The 14264-nt window shown below is 37.8% G+C and overlaps 1 protein-coding gene across 1 annotated transcript in view; it reads right to left on the bottom strand.

Annotated features, from left to right (window-relative positions):
* The window catches only part of igsf3 (immunoglobulin superfamily, member 3), a 190284-nt gene that overhangs the window by 66069 nt on the left and 109951 nt on the right, over positions 1-14264 (bottom strand). Inside the window, exon 3 of the mRNA XM_079821612.1 lies at positions 8601-9020. Within this exon, the coding sequence (XP_079677738.1) occupies positions 8601-9020 (420 nt within the window). The remainder of the gene's footprint in view (positions 1-8600; positions 9021-14264) is intronic.

Consider the following 14264-nt stretch of genomic DNA (forward strand, 5'->3'; position numbering starts at 1 on the left):
TTCTGTTTTTCCCCCACAGTTCACCAGCGCAATAAACACATTAACAGACAGATGAGCAAAAATACACAAACATTTACACGTTATGAACATGGCATATGGTGTGCACTGAGCTAATGTCAACATAAATATGAAAGATAGAATAATCGCACATGACCAACTGTGTAAACGCGTGGCTCTCTTCACCAGCTTTGAGCTCTCCTGCTGGAAAATCCAGTTGAATGTGTTTATTTGGAACATGGTTACTGGTTTCTAGCTGGACCAAGTTGCTAATTGGCATGGTTGACCGGCCACTGTGCTCCAAAAACTAGCTCGAGCACCACCAACTGGTATGACCAGTTGGTAACTGGTTTATTGTTGGTCCAAGCTGGTGTACAAGCTAATGACTAGCATGAAACCAACTAACAATCTGTTCCAAAACACAGCCGCTAGCTCAAACCAAAATTTTCTAGCAAATCAAGTCCACTCGATTCATTCAACTAAAAATGAAAATACATAAACTGGCTCAAATCCCTCAAAACAGCCACCCAATCACTCCTGCACAGACATGTGCACTTTCAATTGTGCCTAACAGCCTACTGGCTAGTACACAGAGAACATTGTGAGCGTCTTGTCTAGCTAGAAGGGGACTTGGACACAGCCAGCTAAAAAAGGGGATTACAGACAAATCTGTCTTCCCTCGTCTCAGTGTTGTTCTTGAAATGCGCACTGGAATTTCTAATGGGAATCTCAGTCAGGTGAAGCCTGGCTTGCATACTGAAGGATCAGGCTGTAATGACTTCACCTTGACTCGCTTTAAAATCCATTAAATATTTACGTTTAAAAGCATAATTTTAATAAAGTTTCCAGTGTTTTTAATAAACCATTACTGTATGAAATTGCCAGCAGAAAAGGGGATAAATAAAATAAAACACATTTGGGACTTCAAGACAGCGCCAAATGTAACTAAAACTGAATCTCTGAAGAACATCTGTATGTCCACTGCATCAAGACCATTTAAATATATTACTTACTGTAGATTTAATGTATTTTATTGTTTAGTTTTAGCACATTAACTTATTTTGAGTTAGTTCAAATCAAGTGTATAGCGTCAGTTCTGGCAGGTCACGTTAGTCAAACTGATCGTTAGTCAAACTGTCTGTCAGCTGATCATGTCTACCTATAATATGACGTCTATCACTGCATACATACATATAGCTCCTCGGTACTATAAGCAGCTATCACGTTTCTCCAGAGCTCATTTACCCTTCTCCACCCCCAGCTCCACCTCTTGTCAGTCAGGATTTGGTATTCTGATTTCCCTTGAATCAGACTTAATTCCTGAATCCCGTTGTACATGTAATATTAACATTAATTAGATCTGCAATACATTAAGTTGGTTCTGTTCTGTTTACCTTAAGGGAGGTTTATTGCTGCTCTCCCTGCTCTTATCCATGCAATAGGCTGCCGCAGGGAGTTCTTGCCCAGAACAGAACCATACCGCCAATCTAAACTATATGCTAATAGTCAATCAATCATCTTTGACGATGGTGGTCCCAACAGAACTTAAAGTTTTGCATCCAATATTTATATTTTATTTCAGCTTTATATCAATGAATAAAATAATTATAGTTTTAGTTTTACAGTAGTTAAGAATAACAACACTAATAGTGAAGGGCATTAAAATGTATGGAGCTGTAACAAACTCAAAGAATCCTTATGCGTCTTTAGTTAGAGTAGTTTGTTAGAAACTGCGACACTTGACCGGAAGATGCTTACAGTAAAACAGATGACTATCTCTAAAGGCTTTCAAAGACCATTTACTGTAAATGGCTCCACATTCTGAGACTTTGCAAAAGGCACTTACCATTAAACATGATAAATGAGTTTATTATAAGCAGCTGAATCAGTTCACCGCTTCAAATCCATTCCAAGCTCCTTTAAACATATTTTCTGATGTCCACTTAGAGTCAAAGATTCTTGCACCAAAACATTGCCTATTTGGTGTTACATGACCATTTTTCACCCCCCGAGGATGCAGGCGTTTTGCTATTGTACCTTTAAGACTTAAAAATGCTACAATTGGCTTAACTACTGATGTAGTTAACACTATATTAAAGGGTTAGTTCACCCAAAAATGAAAATAATGTCATTTACTATTCACCCTAATGCCGTTCCACACCCCTAAGACCTTTGTTAATCTTCGGAACGCAAATTAAGATATTTGTGTTGAAATCCGATGGCTCAGTGAGGCCTGCATAGCCAGCAATGACATTTCCTCTCTCAAGATCCATTAATTAATTAAATTATTTAAATCAGTTAATGTGAGTACAGTTCAATATTAATATTATAAAGCGACGATAATATTTTTGGTGCGCCAAAAAAACGAAATAACTTATGTAGTGATGGCTGATTTCAAAACACTGCTTCATGAAGCTTCGGAGCGTTATGAATCAGTGTGTCGAATCATGATTTGAATCGCATGTCAAACTGCCAAACTGCTGAAATCACGTGACTTTAGCGCTCCGAACCGCTGATTCGATACGCTGATTCATAACGATTCGAAGCTCCATTAATTTTTATTAGTTTTTTTTGGTAATATACCCAAACTCCACTTACAGTCAAGGTATTACATGACCATTTAACAATAATCATTGATCAGGTGAGCTGAAGGAAAAAGTGGATGAGTCTCCAATCTGTCTCTATGAGGAGCTTGTCTGGTCTGCATTCATCCCACCCTGTTCCTACACACTGAATATCACAAACCACACACATTTACCCCCTCGAGTCGGCGGTCGCGCCGGCACGATCGGCTCTCTTTTTTTCTTATCAGTGCCAAAGAGACTCAAATAACGTTTTTTTTATCATTCAGGCGTTATACATCATTATAATCTGTTAAGTTAAAAAAAAAAATTGAGTACAGTCACAATAAAAACAAAATGTTTTGATTTTTGCAAAATAAAGAAAACAAACATGATGCGCAATCTGCAGCCTCTCTCTCAAAGACGTTCATTCAGATAGTCTTCAAAAAATGACCTCTAGCTTAGTGAATACTTGTCTCACAAACATGAGACATAGGACTAAAGAAACGCTGAAATGCCAGGTTTTAAACAATGTAAACCAAATCGAAAACAAATATTCTGTGTTTATGTAATCTGTGTGAAAAGTGATAGATGTCAGTCACCTGCGAGCCACTTCATTAGTGCTAATGCGACCACGCCCACGGATCGCGCGTTCTATTGAGATTCAAATACTGATGATCCCAGCATCAACGCCCCCACACATCAACTCATACAAATACATCTAGTGAAGCACTGTAACGTTACTTCAGCTACATCGTTTTGAGACGCGTTGAGCAATAATTGGATTTATTAAACCTGGATTTATTCTCCTCATGAAAAGCTGTTAATTGTTAATTTCTAACAGCAAAGGATTCCCCCGCTGATTGTAAGGTCAGTTTATTCTGTTAACATCAGTGAATATTAAATGCAAAAAGACCGTTTAAATATGAATCCTGTTGCAACATTAAATGTCATACAGGCAAGACTGTTTAGACAAGATTTATTTGGCTTGTTTTGGACAGATTATAACGTGTTTATTGTAAAAGAGCCTAGTGTCACATCAATGAAGCTTTTATTCGCAAATGTCTGCTCAAATGCTATAAATATAGTACCAATCAAACGTATTTTGCTTCATATTGATGTTTAAATATTATAGCCTAATGTTTTTTTTTTTTAAATTTAATATCAAAGTTTGTCAGAAATTATTCTGAGGTTTTGTTTTGTAGAAAGTGATTTTTGTTTTGTTTTGTAGAAAGAGAATTGCTTTCTTTAAAGTGAATTTCGTTTTGTATTATGCAGCTCATTATGCAGCTAATTAGGTGGGCTATTGTGTTCTTTTGTCCTCTCAGGTGATACTCATCATTTTTCATTAGATATCACGCCTCTTCGCATACTGGCTTTGTCTTACAAATTTTAAATCAGTGTATTATTTTATGTGAATGCGTAGGCTCAATGATTCTCACATCAGTTTGAAGCAAAAACTCAATGCAAATACACCCTGGAGTCAAAAGTCTTGTGAACACATATCTATTGTGTGTTTTGAGGCCTTAATTTTAAAAAAATGTTTTAAAAAAAATCATGCATAAAAAAATTTCTCTCAAAAATACAAGCATGTACATACATGTTGCTTAGATATTATGATAGCCCGGTTTGTGCTGAATACAGTGTAATTACACTTTTGCCATTAATATGTTTATAAGCAACTGAAAAAAAAACACAAATGTAAGAGCATGTCAAAACTTCTAAAGGGCCCCAAAACAGCTCAGACTCCTAGGGGTTAAACTCTGTCCCCATCTGCAGCCTGGCTCTGTGAAGATGCCCTTGGGAGACAGCCATCCAACAACCACACCCTAAAATCACAACCTGTCCTCTCCTCGTCCAATCCGCCCACCCCTTGGGACTCTTGACCAATAACAGGGCTGAATTAACATGCCACTCGCAGCTCCCGTCCTGCAGCGTGTTTGATGAGGAGGTGCACTGTCACCTCCCATTCTCATCAAACCGCTGGGCCGGTGTGTGCTTTGAGATTGAGTTAGTGCCCTGTGTTCAGTCAGTCAGAGACAGACAGCGCTTGTGTCTGCTGTACATGCTGTCTTCTGCTCAGGATGGAGCTACGGCTCTGTAATAAATTGGAAAGTAATGGACTAAAGCCAGAGATGAGGGAGGCATTTTTCTAACCCAGCCTCTGTCCCATGAAATATAGCTATTCTGGAGAAGGAGAGAGGGAAAGTTCAGATCTATGACACCCTCAGCATTGTGTTAAAGAATATCTCACACAATATAACAGCTGTGTGACACAGAGCAAAATGTTGTCATTATTGACTGAAAATCAAATGTGGTGCTATTAGATGTGCCACACGAGGTTTGACATCAGTGACATCAAACATTATTAGTTCTCATGGCCTAAAGCCTGGCACAAAGTGTCTAAAGGTGCCATATTTAATTTGACAACAACTGAAAGGGGATAGTTAATCCAAAAATGAAAATTCTGTTATCCTTTACCAACCCTTAAGACATTTATTTTTTTCTGCGGAACACAACATATATATTGAAGAATGTTTCAGGTCAAGAACTAACAATACACATTTTCACCATCTCCGACGATAGACAAGAAGTCATTATTTTCCATTGGAAAGGAGTATGAGAGCTATTTGAACTTTTGTGGCTAGACCTTATGTGACCGCCCGACTGAATGTAATGTATTGTAAATCAAATGAGTGCAAAGTGAAAATTACCAATATTGTTTGCACTAAAATGTTCATCTTTAAACTAGGGAGGTTATGAATAATTATGGTCAAAATAATAATTGTATAATTATTACATCATTTATGTTAATTAGCCCAAGAAAACTTTGTTTCTTTCAAACTTAAAGGTGATCATTTGTTTTGTGTGGATACATTCTTAAATATATTCATTGTTCAATTTATTTACAAAGGCGAATGTCAGAGACAGTGCCGGCATTATAACCCAGTAATATAGATTCATTTCTTTTATCCTTTTTAGAGCTTGAAAGTTCTGTACTACGTTGTCTTACATTGCTCGGACAAAAACAGTTGAAACATTCTTCAGAATATCTCTTTTGAGTTCCACAGAAGAAACAGCATCATGAATTTGGAATAACATGAGGGTGAGTAAATGATGACATAATTGACATTTTTTCTCCTTTAAAAATGTTGGTCATCAAGCAGATGTCAGCCATTGGTGATTACTCAACTGACAGGCTGGATAACTCTATGATACCCCTCATGACACTGGCAATATCAACGAGTGGTGAGGACTTGTGAGAGCCAATGCCTGCTCTGTACTCTATGACACGGAGTTCAATGTTAAGAGGATCAGCAGCCACGGCTCAGGGACTCAGGGTAATGTGCTTAATTTTAGACAGTGATCAGCTCACAGGACATATTTAAGCATTTCTGCAGGGAAGCAGAGTCATGCATGCCCACTTTTACAGAGCAAGGTGACCATGAGCATGACATGCTTTGTTTAGTGGGGGTGAATTATACACATCTATGAAGGAACGTGTTGGAAGAAATTATCCCCTTAGTCAGAGCAGACACTATATTTAATTTATATAAAATACTATATTTTATTTATATTTAATATAATTAAAAACAAGATTGTGAAGGATAGTACAGTTTGTTCAATAAGTTTCACTGTATTAAAGGCTTAGTTCACCCAAAAATAACAATTCTGTCATTAATTACTCACCCACGTCGTTCCAATTCAGTAAGACTTCCGTTCATTCTTGGAACACAAATTAAGATATTTTTATTAAAATCTGAGAGCTTTCTGTCCCTCCATTGACAGCCTACGCAACTACCGCTTTCGAGCTGCAGAAAGGTAGTTAAGACATCTTTAAAGTAATCCATGTGACTCTAGTGGTTTAACCTCAATTTTATGAAGCAATGCAAGTTCTCTGTGCAAAAAAAAGCTATGTACTAGTTTATTTACAAAATATTAATCTCCAACGCACATTCATGCAACAACATCTGCTCTCATGTCAACACAACACGCATGCGTTCACATGGATTTCATCATGTTTCTTTTCTGGACCTTGAAAGTGGTGGTTGTCAATTAAGGGACAGAAAACTTTAATGACAGATTTCATAAAAAAAATCTCCATTTTGTGTTCCGAAGATGAACGAAACTCTTAATATTAGGGGTGTAACGGTACACAAAACTGACGGTTCGGTACGGATTCGGTACAGCAGTTTTACAAAATTGCTTTTTATTAATTTTTATTCAACAGTGGTTTAATGAAAAAAAAATTGTGTCTGTCCTTAAATTAATTCAGTTATAACTAAAAGTTTCTTAAAGATAATGCTGTAAACTATATAGGGAGCCCTTACTTACACATTGCTATTAAAGATTAACAACAGAGCCCAAACTATTAGCCTAAATTCATTTGCTATTTATTTTTAGATATAATAATCAACACTCATAAGCCTCACATAAGGCAGTTTTTGCATTAACTTCTAAATCAAATTTTTTCTCCAATTCGTTGTTGAAATATAGGCTAATCATTTAGTGGCTGTAATTTTCATGACAGGTTTATTTAAACATACATTAAATAAACAAGACATCACTAACAGGCTAAGTAGTATATAATGAATATATATAAGCTAATATAATGAATATATAGGCTAATATAGTGCATGTATTCAGTGAAAGAGTTAATCTCTCTAGTGAACTCAGCTGTGGACACTGAATGACTTCTGGAGGTAAATATGATTCTACATGACATTGTTTACAAGCTGTTTTATTGTCTTTCCGCGGTTGAAACACAGATGGAGCGAAGACTACACAACATATGATACGTTTCAGTAAGTTGTAATGTATTCTCAACATACTTTAAGATATTAATTTATGTTCATTCTTTAGAAGAGATGATCGCGTTCACTCGCGCGCCGCGCTGCCGCTTGAAGTCTATCAGTCACGTCACATTATAGAGCGTTAAAACGGCATTTATCGTTTGAATTTTGTGATAAAATGGACTGAATACTCAATATGTTCGTGTGGGAACTCGGATTGAAGTGTGTTCCGCGCTTTAAACAAGCCAACTGTTAACTGTTAAAGATTGCATTCATAACCGTTCGGTACACGCGCGCACCATACCGAAAGTTCTGTACCGAAACTGTTCAATACGAATACGTGTACCGTTACACCCCTACTTAATACATGAAGGTGAGTAATTCATGACAGCATTTTCATTTTTAGGTGAACTAACCCTTTAAAGGGATGGTTCACTCAAAAATAAAAATTCTGTCATCATTTACTCACCCTCATGTGGTTCAAAACCCATAAGACTTTGCGGAACATAAAAGATGATATTAAGAATGTTGGCAACCAAACAGATTTAGTGACCACAGACTTCCATAGATTAAACAAAAAACACTGAAACATTTCTCAGAATATCCTCTTTTGTGTTCCACAGAAAAAAAGAAAACCATACAGTTTTAGAGACAGCATAAGGGTAAGTAAATAATGACACAATATTAATTTTGAATTATCCGGTCTTAGGCCATGTATAATTGTCCAATTTCAGAGTTCTGCACTGGTGCACTGGAAATGTCTTGGAAATGTTTGTTATTTTTCTATGTTTCATCAGCTGAACGAATAACACCAAGGTAAACAATATACCTCCTTCAAGAATCATGACGAATGGAAGACATTTCTGTGTAAAATGTTCATTAACCATTCTTATGTTAATGAGAATGGTTAACATAAGAATGCACATTATAAACAAATTCTTTCACATTTCATGAACGAGGCCTACTGAAAGCATCATACAGTACTTCTATCCATCCTCACAGCCTTGTTCATGTTCATATCACATTAAATATGATACATCTACTTTGACTAGTTTCCACAGTCTTCACACTGCAACTTACTGTTTTTTTCCACCTCTGAGAAGAAAACAACACTTTTCTTTTCCAACACCTCTTCTATTCACTGTGTTAAATTAAATCAATCTCAGTGTATAACTAGCAATTAGGATCTGAAAGAGAAATTAACCTCTGAAAGATGCTGTGATGGACCCCCCAAACAATTCACACTCACCTGTGGGCTGAACTTTGACAGATGTCTTCTCTGACTCTTTCCGGGTCATGGCGTACCAGGAGCGATCTGGGTCCTGGATCCACTCAGAGGCCTCACAGTAGAACTCTCCCTGGTCTGTGGGCTGCAGCTTGTAGATGGTGAGGCGGTAAGAAGTGGCACTGGTCTTGTCCAGCCGCAGGTCTCCTGAAGATAGACGTTGGCGGTACTGTCCCCCGGGCCGTAGAACGAAGTCCCGTGACAGAGTGACCAGATCACGTGGACCAGAATTGGGTTCATCAGCAGGGCGCAGGTACCAGCCCACAGAAACGTGAGTGTGCTGGGATGTCTGACGTGAGACCTCACAGGTTAGCTGTAGAGTGTCCCCCTCCACTTTCGAGAGAGTTTGAGTAGGGGCCGTCACTGTCAGAGTGTCTGGGATCACTGTTGAGGAAACCAAGATGAGGTTAGTTTGAGAGTAGAGTTCATGAACAACAAAACACACCCTTAAAGCCATTCAGTCCATGTCCCATTAACATTTAAACAGGATTCTCTCCTGCAGGGTAGTGCAATCTCAAACCTTTTATTAACTTATAGCCGCTAGAAAAAACAAGCCTCTTTTTGTCCTCAACAACCCCTCACTCTTTTTCTCCCCCTGTCAGCCTCTGGGTTGCCAATAAAATATGAAAAAAACCCCCAAAAAAACGAATGAATACAGCACCAACTGAAATATGTACATGCGTTAGGTCAATCCAATAAGCATCAATACGCATACAAAATTCTGAAACCGATATGCCAATAATTATTTTTATGTTATAACTGACAACCAATGGCCAACATTAAAAAATATTTTGTCTAAATAAATAGAAAAAAACCTGAAAAACTATAATCATTCCTTTTAAATTGAAATAAAAGCATTTTTAATTAATTCAGGCATCACAGCAATATAATGTACAGTATGAAATATGGGTATTCAAGATTACATTTAAAATAAGTTTTTTTTGTGTGTGTTTTTTTACTTCAAGTAAGCATTAGATGACATCAAAAGGTAATCGAAATGCAAGGCAAATAAGACAAATGAGCATGCACATCCAATATCAACCAGTACTGAATATTTATTAATATTATGATATTCATATTATTATATTTTGAATGAGCATTTTTGATTATATTTTCTTTTTTTTACATTTTATTTTATTTTAATTTTAGTAATTTTGTTATGTGCCTTTGCCATTTTTACTAGTCTGATTTTTAAAAACATGTATATTCAATTTATTTTTGTTACAAAAATAACTAAAATGTAAACACATTTTTTTGTTTATCAATTGTAGTATGTCAACTTACTTAACTTTGTTAATTAATATTATTTGCATCACAACAATTAACGAAAACTATAATAGTTTGTTTTACAATACAACATTGTATAAAAATTGTATACATTTTTAAATCTTGCTAATTACAAAGCATTAAATGGCTTAGCTCCCCAGTACTTGAACAAGCTCTTAACGCATTATACTCCATCATGTCTATTGCGGTCTCAAAATTCTGGCCAGTTGATAATAGAATATCAAAATCAACTGCTGGTGGTCGATCCTTTTCCTATTTAGCACCTAAACTTTGGAACAGTCTTCCTAACATTGTTCGAGAAGCAGACCCACACTGTCAGTTTAAATCTAAACTAAAAACACATCTCTTTACTATGGCATACAAATAGAACATTATCAATTTATATTATCCAAATCAGTTAAATGATTGTTTTAGGCTGCATTAACTAGGTCAGCCGGAACAGGGAACACTTCCCATAACACCTGATGTACTCGTTACATCATAAAAAGGCATAAAAAATGGCATCTACGCTAATGTTAGTCTTACTGTAGTCAGCCTGATCCGGACCTGTGCCTAGACACAACCAACGCAACACTGAAGTGTCTGATGAGACTGTGTCAACTAAGGCCTCATCAACACAACATCCAGTGGCAATGATCCTCAACAAACCTCCTACGTCTCCTACGTGATGACTCCGATCATTGACACTATATGAGAACTGAACTGAACTGGATGACACTGTTTTCTCCAGAGCGACTGTACAGCTGAATCAAATTCTGTTGCATTATTTTCTTGTTTCCACTGTGAAGCTGCTTTGAAACAATCTGCATTGTAAAAAGCGCTATATAAATAAAGGTGACTTGACAACAATAACAATACTGATCAACACTAGCTACACAAATTAAATTTTGAGCAACATTGTGTTCCATGTACACACTACATTCTCAGCATTACCTTGAGGGAAGCTCCAGGTATAATACATATTTACAGTCATTATGTTTAAGGTTTACATCACACCTGTTTTAAGGCGTAGACATTTAAATGTAAATGTATCACCAGCTAGAATACTACGATTTGTAAAAGCACACATCAAGTACGCATTTGTGTAGGCCTACTCGCCTTAAGTATGTTTCTGGTCTTACCCTTCTGGGTTTAGTCTACGGTTTCTCTCTTTCTCTTGAGTACAGTGCCATAGGCTCACATATGTAAACAACTGCAGATGCACATTAACACGTTTGCATGAAGCTGGGAATGCATGAAAGCACTTTTGATTGCAGATAAACCAAACATATAAAAACACAGATTTCTTTTTCATGGACTGCTTCCTATGCGAAAGTGCTGCCCAAACCCACGCTTGCACACTCCAGTTCAGCAGCAGGGCATTCCAGCACATTTCTGACACCACATTTCAATCCAGTAGCGCCAAGCCGACACAACATGATATTCTGCATCCTATTACCACTAGATGTCTTTGTGCGGTGCTAGCATTGATTAGCACCAGTCAGATCTGCAGCCCGGGAACGGCGTCTCACAGGCTGTGAAAAAAACAACTCTGACATCACTGTGCGAGAAATTGATTTTCGTGACAAACCAAAATCCTGGAAATAAACCTGTGACATCTTGCAAACTGCAGCCGCAATATTTATCTGAATGAGACACCGACAGCTGACAGTGGCTCCAATGCCTCACGTTTTTTTTTCAGGGATGCTTTAAAAAAAAAAAAAAAAAAAAAAAGAAAAAACCTTTAACGTTTTTCATCTCTGCTACAGTTGAGTGTCATATATCTACAAATAGCCATGTTCAGATAACTCGAAAGTTCCTTTTATTTTGCTAACGCCTTGCTATATCAGGATTTGTAATTACTGATATAGCAAGGCGTTAGCAAAATAAAAGGAACTTTAGAGTTATCTGACCATGGCTATTTGTAGATATATGACACTCAACTGTAGCAGAGAGGAAAATTATTTAAATGACTTTCCAAAAATAACATAAAAGGTAATAAGTATAACACAAAAAAACTGCTTTTGGGATTTCAATTGAAGTATATCATGGATGGATCTTAAATCGCTGGCCCAGTTCTGGGCTGACCAAAGGGCAAGAGTAGTGACAAGGAAATGTAATAATGCTGGCAATGCTTCCAGCACCTTGTCACCCATTCCTTGAAGCCATCATTCCATGTCTCCAGCACTGAAGCGGGTCTAATGTCAATGCATCAAGCAATTGGAGAAGCACATATGTTCCTGGTGCACCTTGTCACCTTGGTAAAATGATTTTTGAAGAGCCTGAGGCAAACGCAAGTGCGTGTACCTGGCTTATGACAGCAAGACAACATTTCATCTAATTAACATCAAATTATTCAAGGATTAAATTGACATAAGCTTCTACCTGAGATTGGAATGCATTCCTGTAGTTTAACTAGCACATGGTTCTAGCAATGGCAAGGTTATGGGTTTGATTGGCAGGGAATGCATTCATTGCTCAAACACATAACATGTACAGTTGCTTTGGTCAAAAGTAGGGATGTGCTGATAATGAAATTGTGGCCGATAAGACAAGTTAAACAGGGTTCTGTCACTTCGGTGTGGTTTATTCTTGTTTGGTGACACTTCTACTGTCTCATCACAGAGTGTGCGGTTCAGAGTTCGCTTGGGCCGTTCACTCTTCTGTCCACGAGTTGTTTGGTGTGTTGAGCGTGGTATTCAGACACCGCACGATTTTCGGCTGTCGGCGGTCCTATGTCGTACAGTGAGACGGCCAAAGACTCAAAGACGGCCATTGTCACAGTCTTGCGACCAAAGATAGCCTACCATAGTTTTCTGACAGTGTCAGAAATTCAGCATGATCATCACACGGTGCGTTTGCTCCTACGGCCTACATCTACTGACCAGCCAATAAAAATGTGACATGAAATCAACGCGACATGTCGTTAAAACTTAAAAATGCTTACCTCAAGCTCTTTTCCCTTCCTCTTTCGCCTACTCTTTTTTACAGCACACATAAAAACTACAACTGCCAAAGTGTGATTCATCATGGTCTTTTTGTTTACCACGAACACATTCTAATGACGTTTTATTCTTCTATAGAAACTTGCATCGTAGCCTACGAGTCAATAGGTGTCATCATCGTACAGTCTACATACATGTCGACACAAGTTTAATAGATCCATGTCACACACTGTGATTTGTAATGATCTTATAGGATTGCTAAAATCGTGAGGTGTATCCCAGGCTTTATTCCTTCACCCAACCCTGACAGAACCATTTTGCCTCAATCAAGACCTTAAGGTATGGCTTTCCTTTTTAGATAATGTACTGGCTGACTCTACAATATTGGTTAATGCTCACTAATATAATAAGGATATATAGTGTAGGCCTATACCTAAACAAAAAACGCCTGTCAAATGCATAAATAAGAGTCCTAATATGATTATGCTTTCAGCTACAATAGCAATAAAAGTACACTTTAAAACCACATTATATCACAGATTCGTCCTCAAAATCAGCAAAGTAGTCTGCAGATTCAATCTGGGACTAAGAACCGTAGAATGTGCAACTGGGTTCAGCTGAGCCACTTGACATTATAATCATAAATAGAGGACTTCACTCCAGAGAGCTGCATGAAAGCCTGTATGAATCAATCAGCCAGTCTCTCTTTCTTTGCAACAGGTCCTGAATAAATAAAAACCTATTGAGATGTAAGCTTCAAGCGAGCAGACTCATATATCCACTGCTTCGGCATTACTGAACATGTGAAAACGAATCCTCCGGGTTTCGGCGAGTTGGTTTACCTGCATGCACATTGGGGGCTTCTGCGTATAAGAACTCAATTATTCAACTTCATGTTTGCTCACACATTATCACTGCTGAGCTAGAGCGCACAAAAGATACGCAACACTAATGAAACAACAGCGAACGAGCGGGGTAAGAAAACGGCTTATATAAAACTAATGAAATGGGAGAAAGACTGTATGAGCGAGAGATGATTGACAGAGAAGGAACAGCAGACGGCAGCGATGCAAATGAAACGAGGGGAGAGAAATGAAAGAAATAGAGGAAAGACGGCACTGTTTAACAGCAGGTTACTTCGGCGGTGCTTTGAAGAATCACAGATGTTAGACATAAAGACAGGAAGTGAGAATAAAAGCGCAAAATAGTCAAATGAGGCTGAGAGGGAGGGCTGAGAGACTGAGGTGGTGGCCCTCCGCTGGGTTTTTTAATAAGAAAGCCAACGGTGTCTCTCACACCCTGACGAACAAGCAGGAGGGACCTACCACTTTACGAATCACAACAGAGGTGGGGAGACACAAGGAAAGGACGGTGAGGATAAAAATAGAGGGACTTTTACCATGCATCTCTGATTATT

The sequence above is a fragment of the Gobio gobio genome, assembly GCF_949357685.1.
Source record: "Gobio gobio genome assembly, chromosome: 7".
Taxonomy (NCBI): domain Eukaryota; kingdom Metazoa; phylum Chordata; class Actinopteri; order Cypriniformes; family Gobionidae; genus Gobio; species Gobio gobio.